Below are 21,121 nucleotides of genomic sequence, written 5' to 3'. Positions count from 1 at the left end.
TTTGCAACATAGATAGTTTTTGTAATCTAAGGCCAGGTCTGTGTGTCAGTGGAGTATACTGGGTGAACGAGAGCAATCTCCAGGTTGATGATGTGTCCTTGATTGTGTAGCTAAATTGGCATACTGACCTTTTCAGGCAGACTACTGATTTCCGTCCCTTAGCATATACCTTGAAAACCAGTAAAGTTTGTTAGGTCTCTCATCCCAAGAAATCTCATTGTCAATCGGTGTCGTTGGACACCTACAGAATGACGTGTCAGGGTTTTGCTTTGGATTGAAATGTGCAGGGCAAATGGAAGTTTGTAGGACTTCCATTTGTAGAATGTCATCCGGGCACTGCTGGCTCCACTGGCTTCTCATGGGCCTGGGCTGTGACCTGGAAAACATGGAACCTGCTTCCACTGCGATTGTGATTTCCCGCTGCAGTTCCCGGGCAGTGGCAGGCCCCCAGATTGCAGGCCGGTAGGCACGTCGTCCCTTCTACAGAGTTCACAGGCCTGTGCCTTCCACCGTGACTCGACTGGGAGAACTATTAGAAGCATTCCCCTGGAGTCATTTGGCAGTTCTGGTTTCACCTCTCCAAGGCCATGGGTTTCTTCCTGGTCCCTGCCAGTTGTTTGCACATCTGCTAATCAGTGGCACCCATGGCTAGTTAAAGATCATGTTGGTTGTGTTGATAAAATATTTTGAGGTCTACCTTGTCCCAAGCAATTCCTCATGTTCCCCCCCCCATCTTTAATTAGCATGTGGTCCCTGTTTATTCTTTCACCTCCAGACTTCTTGCAAGAAGAGCAGTGTCAAGAACAAATTCCGCTCTGACCTCCACCATGACAGTTCTACTAGAACTTCTCTTGCCAACACAACGACTTCTCTCGCCAATTCAGGCCACCTCCTGAATTCTTGTGAAGCCATTCTTTAGTCTTGGAAACCTGAGAACTTTCTCTAACTTTGTAAGGTGCTATGGCTTGCATTTTTCTTCCTCTCCCTCTCTGGCCATCTTTCTCCAGCTACGTGGCCAGTCCTGTCTCTCCCTGCCCCTCCCCTGATACTCTGCTGTTCTTTTTTCTTCTTCTTTTTTTGCCTGCCCTGGGGCATGAACTCTGTGGCCTGAGCACTGTTCCTGAGCTGTTTTTTGCTCAAGGCTAGAGGAGCCACAGCTTCATTTCTGGACTTCTTTTTTTGTAGCTTGTTTGTGATCAGAGTCTCATGGATGCCCTTGCTTTGAACCATGATCCTCAGATCTCAGCCTCCTGAGTAGCTAGGATTACAGGCGTGAGCCACTGAGCTGCTGGCTACTCCGCTATTCCGTAGGGCCTCATGATTTCTGGTTGGACACATTTTTGCATTAGAGTGGCATCAGCAGACTTTGACTGTGTTTTCGCTTCTTGGCTGTGTTGTATCAGCAGAAGTATGACAGGTCTGGTCATGGAGCAGTCCCGCAGAGTCCTGAGCGCCCCACATCCAACTGCTCCCTTCCTGCTCCCCCCTCCCTCCCTGCCCCAGCTGTCTCTCTCTCTCTCTCTCTCTCTCTCTCCCTCTCCCTCTCCCTTTCCCAGCTGTTGCTCACAGAGGCAAAGTAGTTTCCTCCTCCAGGACATCTGGCTCAGAAGTAGATCTAAATTAATAATCTAGACTTTATTATTTAAAGCCAAAGGATGTGGAAACTTAATTTAAACCCAAACAACCCAAATATTGACTTTGCTCTAAGCTCATAAAGTGCCTGTCTTTAAAGCCTATTTGTATTTAGGTAATGGAGCCCAGCTCCCTTAGCTTTCATTCATTGGTTCTAAAGTTAGGAAAATATAAGGAATGCACTTTTAAACTAAATATATATGTATATTTTTTTGTCGGCCGTGGGGCTTGAACTCTGGGCCCGGGCGCTGTCCCTCAGCTCTTCAGCTCAAGGCGAGCGCTCTACCACTTGAGCTACAGCGCCACTTCCAGTTTTCTGGTGGTTAATTGGAGATAGGAGTCTCACGGTCTCTCCTGCCCGGGGTGGCTTTGTACCGCGATTTGCAGATCTCAGCCTCCTGAGTAGCTAGAATTATAGGCGTGAGCCACCAGAGTCCGGCTAAACTAAATATTTAAAAAGACATTGTAGGTGGGTGCCAGGGGCTTATGCCTGTAATCCTAGTTACTCAGGAGGTTGAGATCTGAGGATCACAGTTGGAAGCCAACCTGGGCAGGAAAGATCATGAGACTCCTATCTCCAAGTAACCACCAAAAAGCAGGAAGTGGAGCTGTGGCTCAAGTGGTAGAGCACCAGCCTTTAGCATAAAAGCTGAGACATAGTGCCCAGACCCTGAGTTCTGCCCCAAGACCAGTAATAATTCTCCCTCTCTGTATCTCTCTCACTCTGTCTCTGTCTCTTTGTGTCACCTCTGTAACCTTTATACCTCTTATATACTTGCCTGGTGGCATATAGCTAAGATGAATGGATAAAACTGGAATGATAGTACCATCAGCTCATGGATTAAATGAGCTACATGGGCAAACAGTGGAGCTTTACAGTGGAGTTCTCAATTGCTACAGTAATTGTGTCACATATTTCTATTACATATCATTCTTGCTTATCTACAACTCCATTAAATGCAGAGATGAATGCAGTTTGTTTTATGTGTGGCATCAAGTCACAATCCTTGCTATGTAATAAAGATTTAGCTGGTGTTTGAGTGATTGTCAAATTGTGCTTCAAAGTTGCTTATCCAACTTAACAGAAAAAAATCTATCAAGAGAAGGAACTGGTCTCAAAACTTTCAATCCATTGATTTGTCAACCTTGAGGACGATCGTGTGTGTGTGTGTGTGTGTGTGTGTGTGTGTGTGTGTGTGTGCCGGGTCCTGGGGCTTGAACTCAGGGCCTGGATGCTCTGAGCTTTTTTATGTGTGTTCAAAGCTAGTAGCTAGGATTATAGGCTTGTGGCTCCAGCACCTGGCTATCTTCCCCATTTTACTGTAGGATTGAACTTCAATTGCAAATAGGCCAAATACTTTTTAGGGGTTTGGACTGAAAGATGTATTTGTGAGCACACAATAGAGACACAGATGTATTTCTTAGAATTGTGAAAATTCCTGCCTTTCAGTCCAATTACATTTATGCGTGTGCTGGGAGAGTTAGCTATTCAAGAAAAATAGGCTGAATCTTTTGTGGATGGAAGAAGCGTGAGTTAAAGTGAAGAATGGCACATTTTCAATATATCAGCTTCAGGAGCAATACTGTTATCTGACGGATTGTCTTAGAGTGTCAAACATCTACAATCTTGTTTCTCAACAGTGGCTTAAAAAAAAAGTATTGTTTAACCAACTGTACTCTGTGTGTGTGTGTGTGGGGGGGGTCCTGGGGTTTGAACTCGGGGCCTGGGCTTTCTCCCTGAAGTTTTGTGCTCAAGGCTAGTGCTCTACCACTTGAGCCACAGCTGTGCTTCCGGCTTTTTAGTGGAATATTGGAGATAAGAGTCTCAAGGACTTCCCTGCCTGGGCTTTTCCCTATCTCTTATTGCTGGGATGAGTGAGCTCGTTGGCATCTATTTTAAGGTTAATTTTATTTTATCTTCTCTGTACTTTTTTAGGAGCTGTGCTTTAGAGATGTTTTCTGGGTTTGCTTGTACATGCCTTGGAGAAGGACCCAGACTCGTGATATTCACTTCCAGGCGTGGGCTCCCTGGTCTCTGTCATCAGATGATAGTTGAGGGTTCCCTTAACTTCCTGAATCCCTACGCTAAATCCTAGGCCCTTGATCTCCCCACAGGGCATACATTTCAAAGTGTCTCACTCTACAGAGAGTCCCACAAGGTGACAGCGTCAGCCAGGGTTTATTTTAGTGTAACAGGATAAAATTGGGAGAAATAGAAAAAAAAATTAGAAAAGGGAATCTTTCCTGTTCTCTCTGCAGGAAATGGGAGTTAAAAATCGTAAAAGCTGCCATTCGCGTGCTATTTTTTTTTTTCCAGGTTTTAAAATCTGAGACCTAAATCTTTTTATTCCATTAACCTTATCCAAACTGCTAAACACAGCTGGAGATGATCTAATGTTTATCTTTTGGAGTAGGAAGATTTACTGACATATTCCTTTGGTTTCCTGAGTGAACGTGTCTTAAGGAAACACTGCCTCTCTTTCATGTGTTTGATTATAAAAGGTTACTTTTTATTTATTTATTTATTTATTTATTTTCTGCTGGTCATGGGGCTTCAACTCAGAGCCTGGGTGCTGTCCCCGAGCTCTTTCGCTCAAGCTTAGCGCTCTACCACTTTGAGACACAGCTCCATTTCTTGCTTTCTGGTGGTTAATTAGATGTAAGAGTTTCATGGATTTTCTGCCTGGGCTCGCTTTGAACTGTGATCCTTAGATCTCAGTCTGCTGAATAACTAGGATGACAGGTGAGCCACTGGCACCCGGCTATATAAAAGGCTACCTTTTTTTTTTTTTTACTACTATTTTTTTTTTTTTTTTGGTGAAAGTACCATACAGAGGGGTTACAATTATATGAGCAAGGTAATGAGTATATTTCTTATCAACCATTGTAGCCTCCTCCTTTGTTTCCCCTTCCCATCCCTCTCCTCCCATTCCCCCCCCCCCAAGGCTACTTTGTAACCAGCCATTTGTGCATAATCAAAATAAAATGATAGGACACAATATATTTATTTACATTGGTGGCCAAGGGCACGGATATCGTGAACGTAGAAACTTGCTTTTTTTTTCCTTCTAGACTTTGTTTTATTCTTTAGATGATTAGCACATACTCTTATTCGTGAAGTTTTAAGTAGTTTAGTGTTTTAAGCTTCATCATGATTCAAGAGCAATGTGGGAATCATTACTTTGAGACTATTTTAGTTAAATAAGATAATGGTTAATTGTGCTAAAGAGTTGTATATTGGATTCTGTCTTCAAATTGTTGTAAATAAGTAGCAACATGTGTGCACTCAACACTCATTGAATCTCTCGAGACTTAGGGCATGAGGGAAATGTTACGCTTATTACAACTAGGTGAATGACGTGCAGACCTTCCCAAGGTGTCAGGTAAAGCTTCGGTTACCACTTTTGAAGCACAGAAAAAGATACACCCAGCTTTCGAAAGGGAACACTATATAGTCAAGTTTTGATTTGTCTGCCAATCACAATGCGTAATGTAAGCAAATAAAGGAGTGCTGCTAGCTTTTTCTTGATGGCAGTATTCCAATTTGTTTAATAATGATTACACAATTGAGTTATACAGAGTTCTTATAGAAGAGTACAGACTCTACTCAGCTCAGATTCCCACCGCTGGGCAATCATAGGAGGTTCTGTCCCAAGATGGAGACCAAGAGGCCTGGGGTCAGGCCCCGGGCAAGAAAGGAGTAAAGAGGAATACTTACATTTTGTGCATTTTTGCTCAACGCTAATACTCTACCACTTGAGCCACAGCTCCACTTCAGGGATTTTTTTTAGTGGTTAATTGGAGATAAGAGTCTTGTGTGGACTTTCCTGCCATCGCTGATTTTGAACCTTGATCCTCAGATCTCAGCCTTCTGAGTAGCTAGGATTACACCAACACCGGTCTCTTAAACCTTGTTTTTGAATCCCTCTCAGAGTGTAGATAGACTAGAGGCTGACCAGTGGTGATCAAAGTCAGCTCATAGATGGGTTTTATTTAGTTTCATGATAATCCAAAACCTGCTTCAAAATAACTAATATTTCAAAGCTAAGGAGATATCCTTTGGAAATTCAGTGGGAGGATTGTGTGCATTCTGTTCTTTTTTCTTCTTTTTTCTCCAGTTCTGGGGCTTGAACTCAGGGCCTGGGCACTGTCTCTGAGCTTCTTTTGCACAAGGCGAGCACTCTACCACTCAAGCCACAGTGCCACTTCCGGCTTTTTCTGTGTACGTGGTACTGAGAAATCTAGCCCAGGGCTTCACTCACGCATGCTAGGCGAGCACTCTACCACTAAGCCACATTCCCAGCACTCAGAAGCCTCCCTGTAGGGTGATTAAGCACTCGCCTTTATTGCTGACCCTTGTTTAGGTTGGCAGTCCCTGCAGGTCACCTTATCTGACTGGGATTTGTGGTGTACCTCCAGGGGTAAGAAATCTGAGCCCCGCCCTCCTTCCTCCTGACCCTTCGAAGTCTTAAATCAGCATGTAGCTGTCCACAAAAATTGAAAATATTTGGGAGTGTGTTCATCATGAACCTAGTGTTTATGCTATTTTTTTTATTGGTTAAAGTCTGTTTACTGTGTTCACGGAAAACGCTTACTTCTTATTTCTGTCACCTCCCTGTATTCATTGTTAATTTCTGTTTTAGTTCCTTGCAGAATGGCCTGGAGACAAACTTGCTTTATAGAATAGACTAGCTTGTCTTAAGTCTGGATAGGACATTTTCTGAAATGGATCAAACACACAAGGAGTATTTTGAGAGCCAAATAACATGGTGGTGTACTATCTTGTAGGTCCAAGAAGTCTAGTATTAACATGAAAGACAGTTTTATTTGTAAAGGTTTCTTAAATTGTATACGAATTGTAAAGTCTTTTTCTTTTCTTTTTTTTCACAATCTTCTGCCAGCGAGTTGAAAATGGTGACTTCAATTGGATTGTTCCAGGAAAATTTTTAGCATTCAGTGGACCTCATCCTAAAAGCAAAATCGAAAATGGTAGGTCTGTTTTTATTTGGTTGTACAAGGTTGTACAAGGGAGTTACAATTATCATGCCCATCTAAGTGTTTGGTGATTCTTAATCGGCCACCCCACCCATCATTCTCCCATTCCACCATCTAACTGTTCACTTTAGTACAGTTTCCTTAATTTCCCAGATACACCCATTTCCTTTGGTGATATTTCAAAGAATATTTATTCATAATGAAAAATAAAAAATAGTAGTAACTTGTGTATTAAATGTTAAACTTCCAGTAGGTGGCGCTATAATCTTTTGTTTTAAAACAATATTAAACTTTTAGGTTGATTCTATGTACACACACGTACACACACACGTACACACACACACACACACATATCTTTCTCTCTATATACACCTGTCATCTATCTCTCTGTCTATGTATTATCTAATGTTTGTTTTATCTGAACAAGTTATTAAAGAAGTTTCTGAGTCCCAGAGACAAACTGGTCAAGCCATTGAGTAGATTGCTGAATTCCCGCCATAATTCTGATGATGATGATGATGGCCCCCACACTGACAGCATCATCATTTATTATCATTTATCAAGTGCTTATCTCTTGTTGCTTTTTCTAACCAAACACAGCATTAGTTCAGTATTCACATAGCTGTGAGATGTCCATACTATTATCTCTGTTTTACAGAGGAGGAAATGGAGGCTTATTAGTGGGAACTCTCCCCAGGGCACATACTAGGAAGCAGAACTAGTTCTTCAACCCTGATATGGGCTTCTAAACATTGCTACAACATTGCTGTATTTAGTTCCATTGAAACACTATGTAACAATGTCCTCAGTGACAGTAACTGAAATACTGAAATATTTCCAGCATATGTGTGTGTAGTAATGAGAATATATACATTTAGAAAATTTAAAAAGCAAAACACCATTGCGTGCGTGTGTGTGTGTGTGTGTGTGTGTGTGTGTGTGTGTGTGTGTGTGTGTGTGGGTATTGGGCTATGAACAAGGCCTAAGCACTCCTGCATAAGGCTGGCACTCTACCACTTGAGCCACGGTGCCACTTTTGGCTTTTTGATAGTTAACTGATGATAAAAGTGTCTCAGATTTTTCTGTCTAGTCTGACTTTGAATCAGGATATTTAGATCTCAGCCTCCTGAGTAGCTAGGATTACAGGATTATGTGTGAGTCATGTAACCCACAAAATGTTTTGTGTTTCTTGAATGAACATGGGATTCAATTAATACTTTCTACTTTATTCATTTTTTATCTGTTACATTGCTTAGATAATAAGTAATGATAGCCATCAAAAATTTAATTAATTGAAAGTACATAAAATGAAAAGGAACATAATCTTATTGTTCTATCGGGTCATAGAGGTAGAATGCCAGTTTTCTTAGGGAATCTAGTTTGGAGTCATTAGATTGGTTGAGATTTCTTCTTTCTTCTCCTTCTTCATCTTCTCTTCTTCCTTCTTTACTTCTCCTCCTCTTTTCTCCTTTTTCTTCCTTCAAAAATCTAGTTTTAGAGGCTGGGAAGGTGGCTCAGTGGTAGAGTGCTTGCCTTATATTCATGAGGCCCTGGGTTCGATTCCTTAGTACCACATAAGCAGAAAAAGTCAGAAGTGGTCTGTGGCTCAAGTGGTAGAGCGCTTCAGCCCTGAACTGAAGAGCTAAGGGACAGCGCCCCGGCCCAGAGTTCAGGGCCCACAACTGACCAAAAAAAAAAAAAATAAATAAAAATCTAGTCTCCATGTGTTTAGATTTTTAATGTGTGGGTCTCCATAAGTGTGTGCATATCATGTCTTATGCATATCATGTCCTATTACCTGTCAGGTGATACTACTTGAATCATGTTATTTTCACTAGATAGACAACCTTGCCCTAGAGAATGAAGCTAGCAAACAGAGCAACCAGAATTAGAATCTCTCAGTCTTGAGCTACTAAGTCTTCCCCTCCCTACTGCTGGACACCAATTAAGTAACCCCTGCTTGGTTGGTAGGAAGAATAGCTTGAGTGCTTGAGGAAAGTTGTTTTCTGACAGTCTTTCAAGCCCAGGATTGATGAAGCCTGCCTTGCATACAAAATTACCTGATTCAGTGTTGTTTCAGGAGTGGCTATGTTGGTGGACAGTCATTTGGCAAAGTGGAAAGAACTTCCCTATTTGGCATTCACGTTGTTTTACCCAAGGTTTTTTTTTTTTTTTAATAGAGGACAAAAGCCACAACGAGTCACTTCAAAGTTTGTTTTATAGAGCGAATGCATGCTCTCTTTTGAAAAAGAAGAAAATGTAGATGACCTAATAAAAAAGCATGTAAAAGTAAACCTATAATTCTACTGGAGTTTACTAGTTTTACTAGTTGGAGGCAGGGTGTTGGTGCCTTTTCTCTCTTTGCTTCTCTCTTCATTTTACTGAGACACATCTCAACTCTCTCAGTAGCATATGTCTGTGTACACATATATTTATACTATTTTTTAAACAAACGTGGGTTCACAGCATAATGACTGTCTCTTAGCGCTTCCCACTTAACATAGACTGTCTTTTGTGGAAGCAAATATAGATAGATGTAGTTTTTCTCATTGTGTAGTAGTCTCTTGTATCACTGGGACATAATTTTGGTAATTTATTTTTGAATGAATTGTAAGTTGTTTATAGCTTTTCAGCTTTTAAAAACTAATCTGCCTGGCAAAAGTTGTGTAGCTTTTGGCATCTTTTCCCCCTCTAACTTCTTAGAAAGAAATGACTGGACAGGTTATGTATGCTTGTGTGTGTGTGTGTGTGTGTGTGTGTGTGTGTGTTTGTGTGTATGTGTGTGTGTGCCAAGGATTGAGTATAGTGATTCTTAACTGTAAAAATCTTTAAAACTCTTTTTGGTCCAATTAATTAACTTTTTTTTGATGTTAGAGTTTATTATTGTATACTATAACCCAGTTATTTTACATTCAGCTTTTAAAAATGAAACTACAATTTGAGTTCTAGTTTGAAAACAAAGCTCTCTTAAAATGCTTGACTTTTATACTTAAGTCTGGTGCTCTACTACTTGAGCCACACATTCACTTCTGGCTTTTTACTCATCAGTTGGAGATTAGAGTCTTTTGATTTATCTGCCTGGGCTGGTTTTGAACCGTGGTCTTCAGATTTCAGCCTCCTGAGTAGCTAGGATTACCGTGTGAACCACTGGTACCAGGCTGGTGCATTCCCTTTTAAACAACATCAAAAACAAAAGCAAAAACAAAACAAAAATCTTTGAGAAACCCTATGTTTCCTGAGAAAGCAGGGAGTGATCTTTAGGGGTGTGTTAGTAGAAAAGTTGAGGTTTAAAAGGAATTAAATCAAATAGCTATCACTAGGATAAATCTAAAGAAAGCCTTAAAATTCCTAGCACAATATACTTTTAAGAGTCTTAAGGGTGCGTTGGTGCCAACAGAGGTTAGCTAGAGGTTCATTGTGCCTTGATTCTCCTGGCTTTATTTAACACCTTTGCACTGATCAGGAAAAGATAACCCTAGAATGGAGTTGCTCTTTTAGGTTTCAGATGAAAAAAAGTGTTTGTTTGTTTTTTTTTGGTGCTGGTCTTGGGGCTTGAATTCAGGTTCTTTCCCTCACCTTTTGTGCACTTGAGCCACAACTCCACTTCGGGCCTGTGTGTGTGTGTGTGTGTGTGTGTGGTGTGTGTGTGTGTGTGTGTGTGTGTTTGTGTGTGTGTTTGGTGGTGGTGGTTTATTGCAGATAAGACTCTCATAGAATTTCCTGCCCAGGCTGGCTTCCCATCTCAACCCTTAGATTCCAGCCTCCTGAGTAGGTAGGAGTGAGCCAATAGTACCTAGTTTAAGAAAATACTTTAAAAGGCAATCTTATTCTCACTTCTAGACACACACACACACACACACACACACACACGGGGAGGGATGTAGCTTGACACAGAAAATCCATTTTGTTTCAGCAGCATTCTGCTCATTGGGTGGGAGATGGGCAGTACACCCAGGCAGGTGGAAGCCTGGCTCTGTCTGGCAATGGGGTGAGCCTTGGGGAGCTCCCCATTACCATAGGGGAATGTGATTCACTTCACAGCCATTTAGCTAGGGGGCAGATGTCTTATGAGGCAGGGTCTGGACAGCGGTAGGCACAGAGTAGGCTAGCAGACAGTATGATTATGACTTTTATCATTAAGGCACCTAGTCGACATTTTTTGTCTTCGGACATTGCTCTGCTCTTTATGCTTCAAATAATGGCCTACCTGGTGGACTTCTATTTAACTCTGCCTTTTTTGTTTGTTTGTTTTAGTTTCCTAATTTTAAAAAGAAGGGACTGGACAGCTATATATAGAAGATACTTTTTTTTTTTAAACCTGTTAATTGAGAATTTCTGTGTGTGGTTTGCTCACCTCCTGGGCTGAGCCTGTCCCTGGCTAAGGCCATAGCACCATCTAGTGGCCAGATGGAGTAAGGGCCGGAGGCGTGACCCGTCACTTTTGGTGATCTGAGGGTTCCCAAGGAGGTGAATATTGCTAAAGCTCCTATACAGAGAGGCATCCAATACACTGATGATACCCCCAAACAGTTGGTGAGAGGTAACAGGTTATTTTCATTATATGTTGGTTTCAGTGAATTTGAAACAATCTTAAGGATGTCAAAACATCCTGCTTATTAACTCAAGGAAGTACAGTTCTTAATATTTCAAATTGTATCCTCCTAGCAGAAAGCCTAATACACAGAATCAAGGCAAGTCTTACCTGAAGTCAGCTGTGGCACAGGTGTTGGGAGTCTCATTTTGAGGTTCAGAGGCTGGCTGTACCTCTTACGAGCTATGTGTGCCAAGGACAGTTGGCGTTCCTGGCAGTGGACTTGAGAACTGGTCTGTGAGTGAATTCTCATGACTATCTTAGTGAAGTTCATGCTTGGGACATAGTAAGTGACTAGTAAACTTTGCATGTGATAATGATAGTTCTTATTATCCTGGTGTCCTGTTGCCCTATTTTCAAAAGTATGTCCAATGTCCTTTTCTCAAAAGATAGCCATTGTTTCTTTTAATAAAAGATAGCCGTTGTTTCTTTTAATAGTCTGCTTAGCTGTGTTAGCTAAATTCTCTGCTTACTCCTGGTGGAAATTGATCTTAAAACAACAACAACAAAAAAAGAGCACAGCTGGGTGATGGTGCATCAAGCCTATAATTCTAGCTACCCAGGAGGCAGAGATCTAGAGGATCCTGATTAGAAGCCAGTTCAGTTAGAAAAGTTTGTGTGAGATTCCAACTCCAAAATGACCAGCAGAAAACAGGGCGGGAGGCATCAGTGGTGGAGCATCAGTTTTGAGGAGTCAGAGCTGAACAAACATGAGGTTCTGAGTTCAGACATGAGTGAGTGAAAATGAGAAGTTCTTCCAGCTGTGGCGGTAGGAAGATGAGGGGTGGGTTGACATCCAACTATGCAGTGAGCAAATGGAGGTACGGAGGTGTCAGGCACCCAAAGGCAGAGGCTCCCATCAGCCTAGCACACCCGAGGAAGGCTTCCCATGTAGTTAAAGTCCTTTCTCTTCCCATTCCTCGCCTCATGCAGAAGCTCTTACTTCATTGTGGAAAGCAATTGGCGCAAAGAAACCAAGCAGAAAAACAGACTGTTGTTTGTTTGTTAACAGAAGAGCCTATGTTTTCGTGGGTGCATAAGTTGCTGTTTCTACTCAGGAAGTGTTAAGTATATTCTGTGTTACCTGCTTGGCATGGCTGATGGAAATCGCAGTTCTGGGCTGGGCTTTGCTAGGCCTGCCTTCTAATTCGGCCTCACATCTTTTGTGTAACTTTGGCCACATGTTGCAAGCGGTAGGAATCAACGGTGGCAAATGCAACTACACAGGCATTGATTGAAATATGTTAACTAGACCATAGACTCTAAAAGAAGGCTCTAGAACGAGGCTTAGTTCATTATCTAGATCATGACTAGATCCTGAGCTGGTAGTGCTCATAGGCGATCTAGAATGTTCCTGATTTTCCTGCCTGGAAAATGTATTTGCAAGATCCAGGTAGGAAGAGACCAAAACAGGTATTTTGAACAGAGGATGTTTAATAGAAGGAGTTTGTTACAGAAAGAGAGAAAGAGAAAGTGAGAGAGAGAGAGAGAACAAAAGACAACAAGGAAGAATCCAGAACATTATGGAGGAAACAGCAGGTGTCCATTTCTCTGGTTTGCCAGTAGGCCCTTCCATTTGGAAGCCAACAGGAAAAACAGGGGGTCATCTCTAGACCCCCTAGACCACAAAGCGATGTCACCCAGGGTCAGTTTGGAGCTGAGAGAAAATAAGAGCAGCACAAGCCGAAGCCAAGGCAGAGGGACATGTAGCCACGGGTGCAGTGGGAGCCTCCGCTTCACTGTGCTGGCCTCTGGCTGCCACCCCAGGAGCCCGCCGTGGTGAATCAATCCCTGATGAGGTCGGTCCGCTCACCAGGTTGGCCATCCATTAGTAGACTCTGGATGATTTACAGATGGGATAATTGTATAGCTGAGCAATGAGACCCCCTAACCCTTGGGGCTGCTAGGCCAAGTTTGCAGTGGTCAAACTCCCTGCTGATCACTTTGACAGGCCAAGAGTAGATCTGCAGCCCAGCTGCTTCTGCAGCTCTGAGGCCATTTGCACATTCAGTGTCTCCTTTCCCCTCTGTAAATGAAAATATCCACTGGGCGCTGGTGGCTCACACCTGTAATCCTAGCTATTCAGGAGGCTGAGATCTGAGGATCGCCATTCAAAGTCAGCCCGGGCAGGACAGTCCGTGAGACTCTTATCTCCGTTTAAGCAGGAGAAAACTGGAAGTGGCGCTGTGGCTCAAGTGGTAGAGTGCTCGCCTTGAGCTGAAGAGCTGAGGGACAGCGCCCAGGCCCAGAGTTCAAGCCGCACGACTGACAAAAAAAGAAAAAAAATATATATCCACCCAAATGTTATGCTTTCAGCTTCTTTTCCTCAATTAATAATTATTTTATTTTGGTGTGTACTAGTCCTGGGGCTTGATCTCAGTGCCTGGAACTGTCCCAGAGCCTCTATGTGCTCAAGGCTAGTTCTCTACCACTTGAGCACCACTTACAGTTTTTGAGTGGTTAATTGGAGAGAAGAGACTCAGGGGACTTTTCTGCCCCGGCTGGTTTCGAACTATGATCTTCGAATCTCAGCCTCTTGAGTAGCTAGGATTACAGGTGTGTGCCCCGCACATTTATCATTTTTTTTTGTTGGTTAAAATCTACTGCCAGCTGGGGCATGGTAGCTCATGTCTGTAATCCTAGCTACTCAAGAGGCTGAGACCTGAGGATCATGATTCAAAGCCAGCTTGAGCAAGAATGTCTGTGAGACTCTTACTTCCAGTTAATCACCACAAAGCCAGAAGTAGAACTGTGGCTTAAATGGTAGAGTACTAGCCTTGAGTGAAAAAGCTAAGAGACAGTACCCAGGCCCTGAGTTCAAGCCCCACATACACACACAGATCTACTCTCAGTGACTCTATTATTCTTTCCATTGTTATTAAGAGTCATGAGCCAGTTTTGCTGGGGATTATAGGATGGATGGACGCTATGTCTCTGGTATAAACGCTCTGACTGTAGTTGAAGTGTATTTGCTCAATGAAGCATAATGCATGAGGGGAAATAAATCTCCAAAGACTCTTTCCAAATTGGCTTGTGATGTGGACACGGGACAGCTTATGGGATGTCTTTTATTTCTGTGGCGAGGGCTGGAGGATGGATGTTCCCAGGATTGAAATCCTCGAGGTTGAGAGTTGGAACGTTAATACTTAACAGTTTGCCTTCACCTCATCTGATGGTTGCTATCGATGCAGATTGCATACATACCACGCTTTTCTTCCAGGGTCTCTTATGCTCTGCCCTGGTGATGGTTGAGGGTTTTGTGTGTCAGAGCACTGCAAGTCAAGAGGCACACCTGTTGCTTATGGCTCCTCTTCTCCTTTTATTTTATTGCTTTAAAGGTTATCCTCTTCATGCCCCCGAAGCCTACTTCCCTTATTTCAAAAAGCATAACGTGACGGCCATCGTGAGACTCAACAAGAAGATCTACGAGGCGAAGCGCTTCACCGATGCAGGCTTCGAGCACTACGACCTCTTCTTCATCGACGGCAGCACACCCAGCGACAACATCGTGCGGAGATTCCTGAACATCTGTGAGAATACCACTGGGGCCATCGCCGTCCACTGCAAAGGTGAGCGCCATGGCCTGGGGTGGGGGGCGTCACTGCCTGGGATGGAAGCCCTCTTCCTCCCCTTCCTCCCCAAATCACAGAGAACTTCAACAGAGCCAGTTGGGACCTCAGGAAACCATAAGGAGTCTGTATATCACCATACTTGCTTGCTGGGTTGGTGCTCTTACCACTTGAGCCACATTCCAGCCCAGGTTTTTTTTTTTGATTATTTAGGTGATGGAGTCTTATATAAACTTTGCTACCCACGATGGCTTTGATCCTCTGGATTTCAGCCTATGATTACAGATAGGAACCACTAGTGCTTGCCTCCCACCTGCTCATTTTTTTTCCTCTATGGACCAGAATATCTTCTGGCCACTATCTTACTTGCTACTAATGGGAGCCTACCTCTGGATGAACTCAACGACTTGTTGGGGTGGATATTTGGGTGGGGGGGGATGAGGTTGTTCAGAACATAGTAATTACTGGCTTGTCAGATTTAGCAAGTAAAAATATAGGATTCCCAGTGAAATTGAGTATTATACAAAGAGTGAGTACTGTTTCTTTTGATGGTCATTGGGCTGGAACTCAGGGCCTGGGCACTGAGCCTGAGGTTTTTTTTTTTTTTTTTTGTTCAAGGCTAGCTCTCTTCCACTTGGAGCCACAGCTTCACTTCTGGTTTTTAGGTGGTTAATTGGAGATTGAGAGTCTTACGGACTTTTGTGCCCAGGCTGACTTTGAACCGTGATCCTCAGATCTCAGCCTCTTGAGTAGCTAGGATTACAGAATACTTCTATGTGGTCTGTCTGTTTCAAATATCGCCTGGGACCTCCATTCTATACTTCATCTGAAAACCCAGCGTCAGCTACCCAGAGAGCTAGTGGCATTTGTCTACAGCCATGAGACTTGAAGGAGGCTCACAATCCACTTTAGATTTGCTGGCCTGGTAGAAGATAATTTTACTGGATCTTTGACTTTGGTGATGTGATGTTGGCCAGCTTGGGATGCAGCCTCCACGTTCTCACATACAGCCACTAGGTGGTGCTGTTCTTTTGGTTTTTGTGTCTGGGTGGTGGGGGGGGGGAGAAATGTTGCCTTTTATGCTAATTGGCTAGTAGGTGTTGGGGATGGAACTGTTCTTTTCCTGTGCCTAAAGCTGCTGTAACTGCCTTATTCAGATGCCTGTGGCTTTGGTACTGACAGAAATTAAAATACCGTGTTGTAGGCTCTCGTTTCTATGTTTAAGACTTGAGTAGGTGGAGGTACTTGGTGGAACATGTGAGCAGCAATAAGAGGGAAGATGTGATTTCCCAGAGGCAGAGAGAGAAAGAGAGAGAGGGGGGGGCAGGATTGAGTCCTCCTGGGGACACCTTCCAGACAGCAGGTCCTTGTCCGCACCCGTCCTCTCTGGGTAGAAGGCTGGTGTGGCATTGGGAAGGTGGTCTCACTCACTCAAGTTACAGGGGTGATGGAGAATTGGCTTGTTCCCGGTGTGCTTCATTTCCACCCTATGTTTCCCTCTCCATCTCATTTTGGTAGAAGAAAAGCTAAGAAAAGCACCTGTGTTTATATTAAGTATTTCAAATATCTGTAGAAAGAACTTAAGAGCTAATGGGATTATAGTAGCCACCAAGGTTTTGTAGAAAATACTCGTTTCCTTTTCCAAAGTTCAGTTTCATGTTATTAAAAAAAAATCGTTTAGGTGCTGGTGGCTCACGCCTGTCATCCTAGCTACTCAGGAGGCTGAGACCTGAGGATTGCAGTTTGAAGCCAGCCTGGGAAAGAAAGTCTGTGAGACTCTTATCTCCAATTAACCACTCAAAAACCAGAAGCGGAAATGTGGCTCAGAGTGGTAGAGTGCTAGTTTTTAGCAAAAAGATCTCAGGGACAGTGCCTACGCCCTGAGCTCAAGCCCCAGGAGTGACCAAAAAAAAATCCCCCAAATAAAAGTGTTTGTCCTATGATAATTAATTGGCCCTGTTAGCTTGTCAGTTTTGTGACATCAGTCCATATAATTTATCTGTAGATTAATAATCCATATGTTGGGTCGACAGATTTAAGGAAGAAGTACAAAGCTTTCACTAAACTTTAGTATCTGCTCTCTCTCTCTCTCTCTCTCTCTTTCTCTTTCTCTCTCTCTCTGTGCTGTTACTGGGGTTTGAACTCAGGGCTTTGGGCTGTCACTTAGCTTTTTCGCTTAAGGCTGGTCCTCTATCTCTTGAGTCACACTTCTACTCCTGTTTTTTTTTTTTTTTTCTGGTTAATTGGATATAAGAGTTTCATGGATTGTTCAGCCGGAGCTGGCTTTGGATCTCAGTTCTTAGAATCTCAGCCTCCTGAGTAGCTAGGATTATAGGCAGCCCCAGCCTCACTATATCTTTCTTGATTGTCTATGAAACATTGGGAAAATAAAACCCTGGAGTCAAACACTTTTGTTACCAGTGTTCTCTGTATATTCTTGGCTTATGACTATTTACTTTTTAAGAACTGTATATATTTGTTTCATATTACATTTCACTCTGTCAGCTCTGGGGTGAGTTCTTATACAGGAAGGCCACATGTATATGTGGTGGCATCTTTTTGAGACTGTTATTTGTTTTATCCACTTGCATATACATGGAGGATTCTTTTTGTAAGGCTCACACCTTTGATTTAATTACAGCTGTATTGCTTTTAATTACATACTTATCTACCATAAGCCTGTTAATTATTTTGACATCTGCCCTAATTAAGTCAGCTTAATTTTCTGGGAATTCAAGTAGCGCTCAGCATTTTAATTGAACTAGGAGGAGGAAGAAGAAAAACAGAGATGAGCTAGAAACTGACTTGCTGGGAAGGTGTGAAACCTTAGAAGTCAATTTGATGAAATGTGGGTCCACTTGGTGCTGATGAAGAATGGCAATAGGCAGGCACTAGTGGCCTGTAATCCTAGCTACTCAGGAGGCTGAGATCTGAGGATCACGGTTCAATGCCAGCCTGGGCAGAAAAGTCCATAAGACTCTTATCTCCAATTAACCACCCAAAAAGCTGGAAGTAGACCTATGATTGAAGTGGTAGACAGCTAGCCTTGAGTGAAAAAGCCAAGCGGAGAATGCAAGTCCCAGTCCAACACACACACACACACACACACACACACACACACACACACGATGTTCTTGTATGTGATTATTGATGTTCGACAGGGATTTCAGCAAAGTGGCTGGCACAATAAAACAATTGGAGTTTGACTTTGTATAAATAGAACACCATCAACCTCTTGTCATGCTGTGCTAGGGAGCCCTTTAATTACGGATGCTTTAATATTTTTTTTTTTTTTTGGTTAAAGTTTTTATAGAAACTTAGTGAAGTGTTCCTATTCTGTTCACTTGCGGCAAGAGCTCCTAACTATTGCGTGCTAAATAGGTTCTTTTTATAGAATAAATTATAGACTCTTTTTTAAAAGGGGGGGAAGCAACTTCAGTTTCAGAGAAACTGGAAAATTCTCTCTGCATCACCTTTTTGGTGATGAGTAGGATTCAGATCCTCACCAAGGGCACCATACAACACCTAGCACAAGGAGAATGCTGAAAGCCACTGATCTCTAGACAGAGACCCTGACAGGGGAACTAGAAACTTACTGGGCCTCTGACTCCTCTTCCAGGATGCTCTGTTGTGTTGTCCTATTTCAGGTAATTAACAACAATAGGTATCAAGGACCAATTATGTTAAAAGAAGAACCCCACTGAGACCGATATTAAGCCTTACTCTTTATTTATTTACTTTGCTGGTTGTGGGGCTTGAACTCCAGGCCTGGGCACTGTCCCTTGAGCCACAGCTCTCCTTCAGGTTTTCTGGTAATTCACTGAAGGTAAGAGTCTCATGGACTTTCTTGCCTGGGCTGGCTTTGAACTTCGATCCTCAGATCTCAGCCTCTTAAGTAGGTCTAGGATTATGGGTGTGAACCACCAGTGCTCAGGCCGACTTTACTTACTTTTCTGAGGAGAAAGGGACTTAAAAAGAAAACAAGATGCATACATATGCAATATATATGTATACATATATTCTCTATAAAGCATGGATTTCCACATTGGAGGATAATTAGGATAAAACCAACAGCAGAGGTTCCCAGGGGAGCAGTCATATAAAAAGGGTGTGTGACACACTCATTTGGCAACATACCTTTTTCATATGATAACACTTCTGAAATTAGGGTGGGTTTCAAAATTGATAGTGTGTCATTGCTTGATTTTTTTTTTCTTACTTAGTCAAACTTATGTAATGGAGTATATTGAGCTATTAGAGTTGAGATGCTGTCCCAGATTTGCTGAAATACTATGTATTCAAAGGACTGGGAAGATCAGAGCAAGAGTCCTTTTTAGTATTTGACACGAGGAAAACTGACACAGGACCCTTCAAAACCAGAAGTTGCTCACATACATGAAGAAATGAGGCTCTTGTCTTTTCCTGCATTCCTTTTCGAACTTAAATGTTTCCACAGATGAAACTGACCTTGTATCAGTTTCCCAGTTGGCAAATATCTTAGTGTGTGTGTGTGTGTCTGCTGGGGTTGAACTCAGGGCCTGCCTATGTTAAAGACTAGCACTCTATCACTTGAGCCATACCTTCCCGGCTGGCTTTTAAGTGGTTAATGGGAAATAGGACTCTGACGGACTTTTCCTGCCCAGGCTGGCTTTGAGCCACCATCCTTAGAGCCTCCTGAGTAGCTAGAATTATAGGTATGAGCCACTGGTGCCTATCTTCATGGGTCATCTTAAACTTTCTTTCTGACCTACTTGAAATGTCACCCTAATCCAGTATTTCCCCTTCACAGCTGCAGCCTAGCTGAGTAGCCAGGATTACAGGTGTGAGTCACCAGTGCCTGCTAACCTCAGTCTATTTTGTGGGTACATTTGTTTATACTTTGATTTTCTTCTCTTTTCCTCTCCTTCCAGCTGGCCTTGGAAGAACAGGGACCTTGATCGCCTGTTATGTAATGAAACACTACAGGTTTACTCATGCCGAAATCATTGCTTGGATCAGAATTTGCCGGCCAGGCTCCATCATTGGACCCCAGCAGCACTTCCTGGAAGAGTAAGTATGGTCCATTACCCCCCCCGCCCCCCCTCGCAGGAAGATGGCAAGCCCAGGGTTACAGAATGTCTGTGTTGTTGCTGAAGTCTCTGCCTCTGATTGGTTGTGGTTGGCTTGACAGCTAGTGAGTTCTAACTTCGTACCTTTTGTATTTCTCGATCAGGTGAGAGTCAGAAGAACATCACAGAGCTGCCTACCCTTTTTCTGTCACTTTCTATGTGTGATCTGGCTACTGTGCAATTTTCTTGTGTCATCCCACTTGACAATTTTCAGTCTTTTCTTTTGTTTGCATGTCTAAAAGCAGAATGACACACACACACACACACACACACACACACACACACACACACACACAACTAAGGTCAGTCACCCATTTGATAAGATTTGAACTCCACCAATGACTGACGAGCTGCTAATGAAGTTGTAACTTCTGAATATAGCCAAGAGGTTACCAAAGAAGGAAATAGGCTCGAGCAGGATTTCAGCCTGGTCCTACCGTCATTCCATAGATTTATGACCGCGTTCATTTACATGCATTCATTTCCTTTCTCTCCAACTCCAGCCCATTAGTGGGAAATGTAACCTTTTGGTTGTTTCTTAAAATGGTACAACTTACCATCAAGATGCAATCAGTACTGGTTGATTTCCATCTAGCTTTAAAAGTGTTTTCCATCTATGATAAACTGAATCTTTATTGTTTTTTTTCTTTTCGTGTTGGAATGGCTCCAGGTAGTATTTCCTCTCATATAATGACTCCTGGGTAATTTAAATCAGATTAGTTGAGTAAGCAAGGTAAGAGTATAGCTGGGTGCTGCAGGCCCATCATCTTAGCTACTCGGGAGGCTGGGATTTGGGGATTGAGATGTGAAACCAGCTAGGGCAGGAAAATCTATGAGACTTCTATCTCTAATTAACTAGCAAAAAGCCAGAAGTGGAGCTCTGGCTCAAGGGGTAGAATGCCAGCCTTGAGTGGAAAAAGATAAAGGACAGATAAAAATAAAACGCCCGGAGTTCAATCCCTGTAATAGTTTTCTCTCTCCTTTTCCTTTTCTCTCTCATGAACAATCATGAATTTCATAGAAAGAGGCCCTAAGTAAACATCCATATGATTAGGATGATTTGAACCTGCCCTGAGGAATCACTTGCTTTACTAGTGAGACCTAGAGGAATGACTGATAAGAAAGTCATGCTAGGGGCTGGGAAGGTGGCTCAGTGGTAGAGTGCTTGCCTTGCATGCATGAGGCCCTGGGTTCGATTCCTCAGCACCACATAAGCAAAAAGAAAA

At 42.7% G+C, this 21,121-nt stretch overlaps 1 protein-coding gene across 3 annotated transcripts in view; it reads left to right on the top strand.

Moving 5' to 3' along the window:
• Positions 1–21,121, top strand: part of Cdc14a (cell division cycle 14A) — a 162,974-nt gene that overhangs the window by 91,510 nt on the left and 50,343 nt on the right. For all 3 annotated transcript variants that reach the window (XM_013031435.1, XM_013031434.1, XM_013031433.1), the window contains 3 exons: positions 6,534–6,621; positions 14,557–14,787; positions 19,698–19,836. In XM_013031435.1, coding sequence (XP_012886889.1) covers positions 6,534–6,621; positions 14,557–14,787; positions 19,698–19,836 — 458 coding nt within the window. The remainder of the gene's footprint in view (positions 1–6,533; positions 6,622–14,556; positions 14,788–19,697; positions 19,837–21,121) is intronic.

Source organism: Dipodomys ordii, unplaced genomic scaffold (genome assembly GCF_000151885.1).
Source record: "Dipodomys ordii isolate 6190 unplaced genomic scaffold, Dord_2.0 Scaffold139, whole genome shotgun sequence".
Classification (NCBI taxonomy): Eukaryota; Metazoa; Chordata; class Mammalia; order Rodentia; family Heteromyidae; genus Dipodomys; species Dipodomys ordii.
Note: the sequence above shows the minus strand (reverse complement) of the source record. Positions and strands in the feature narration are given on the sequence as shown.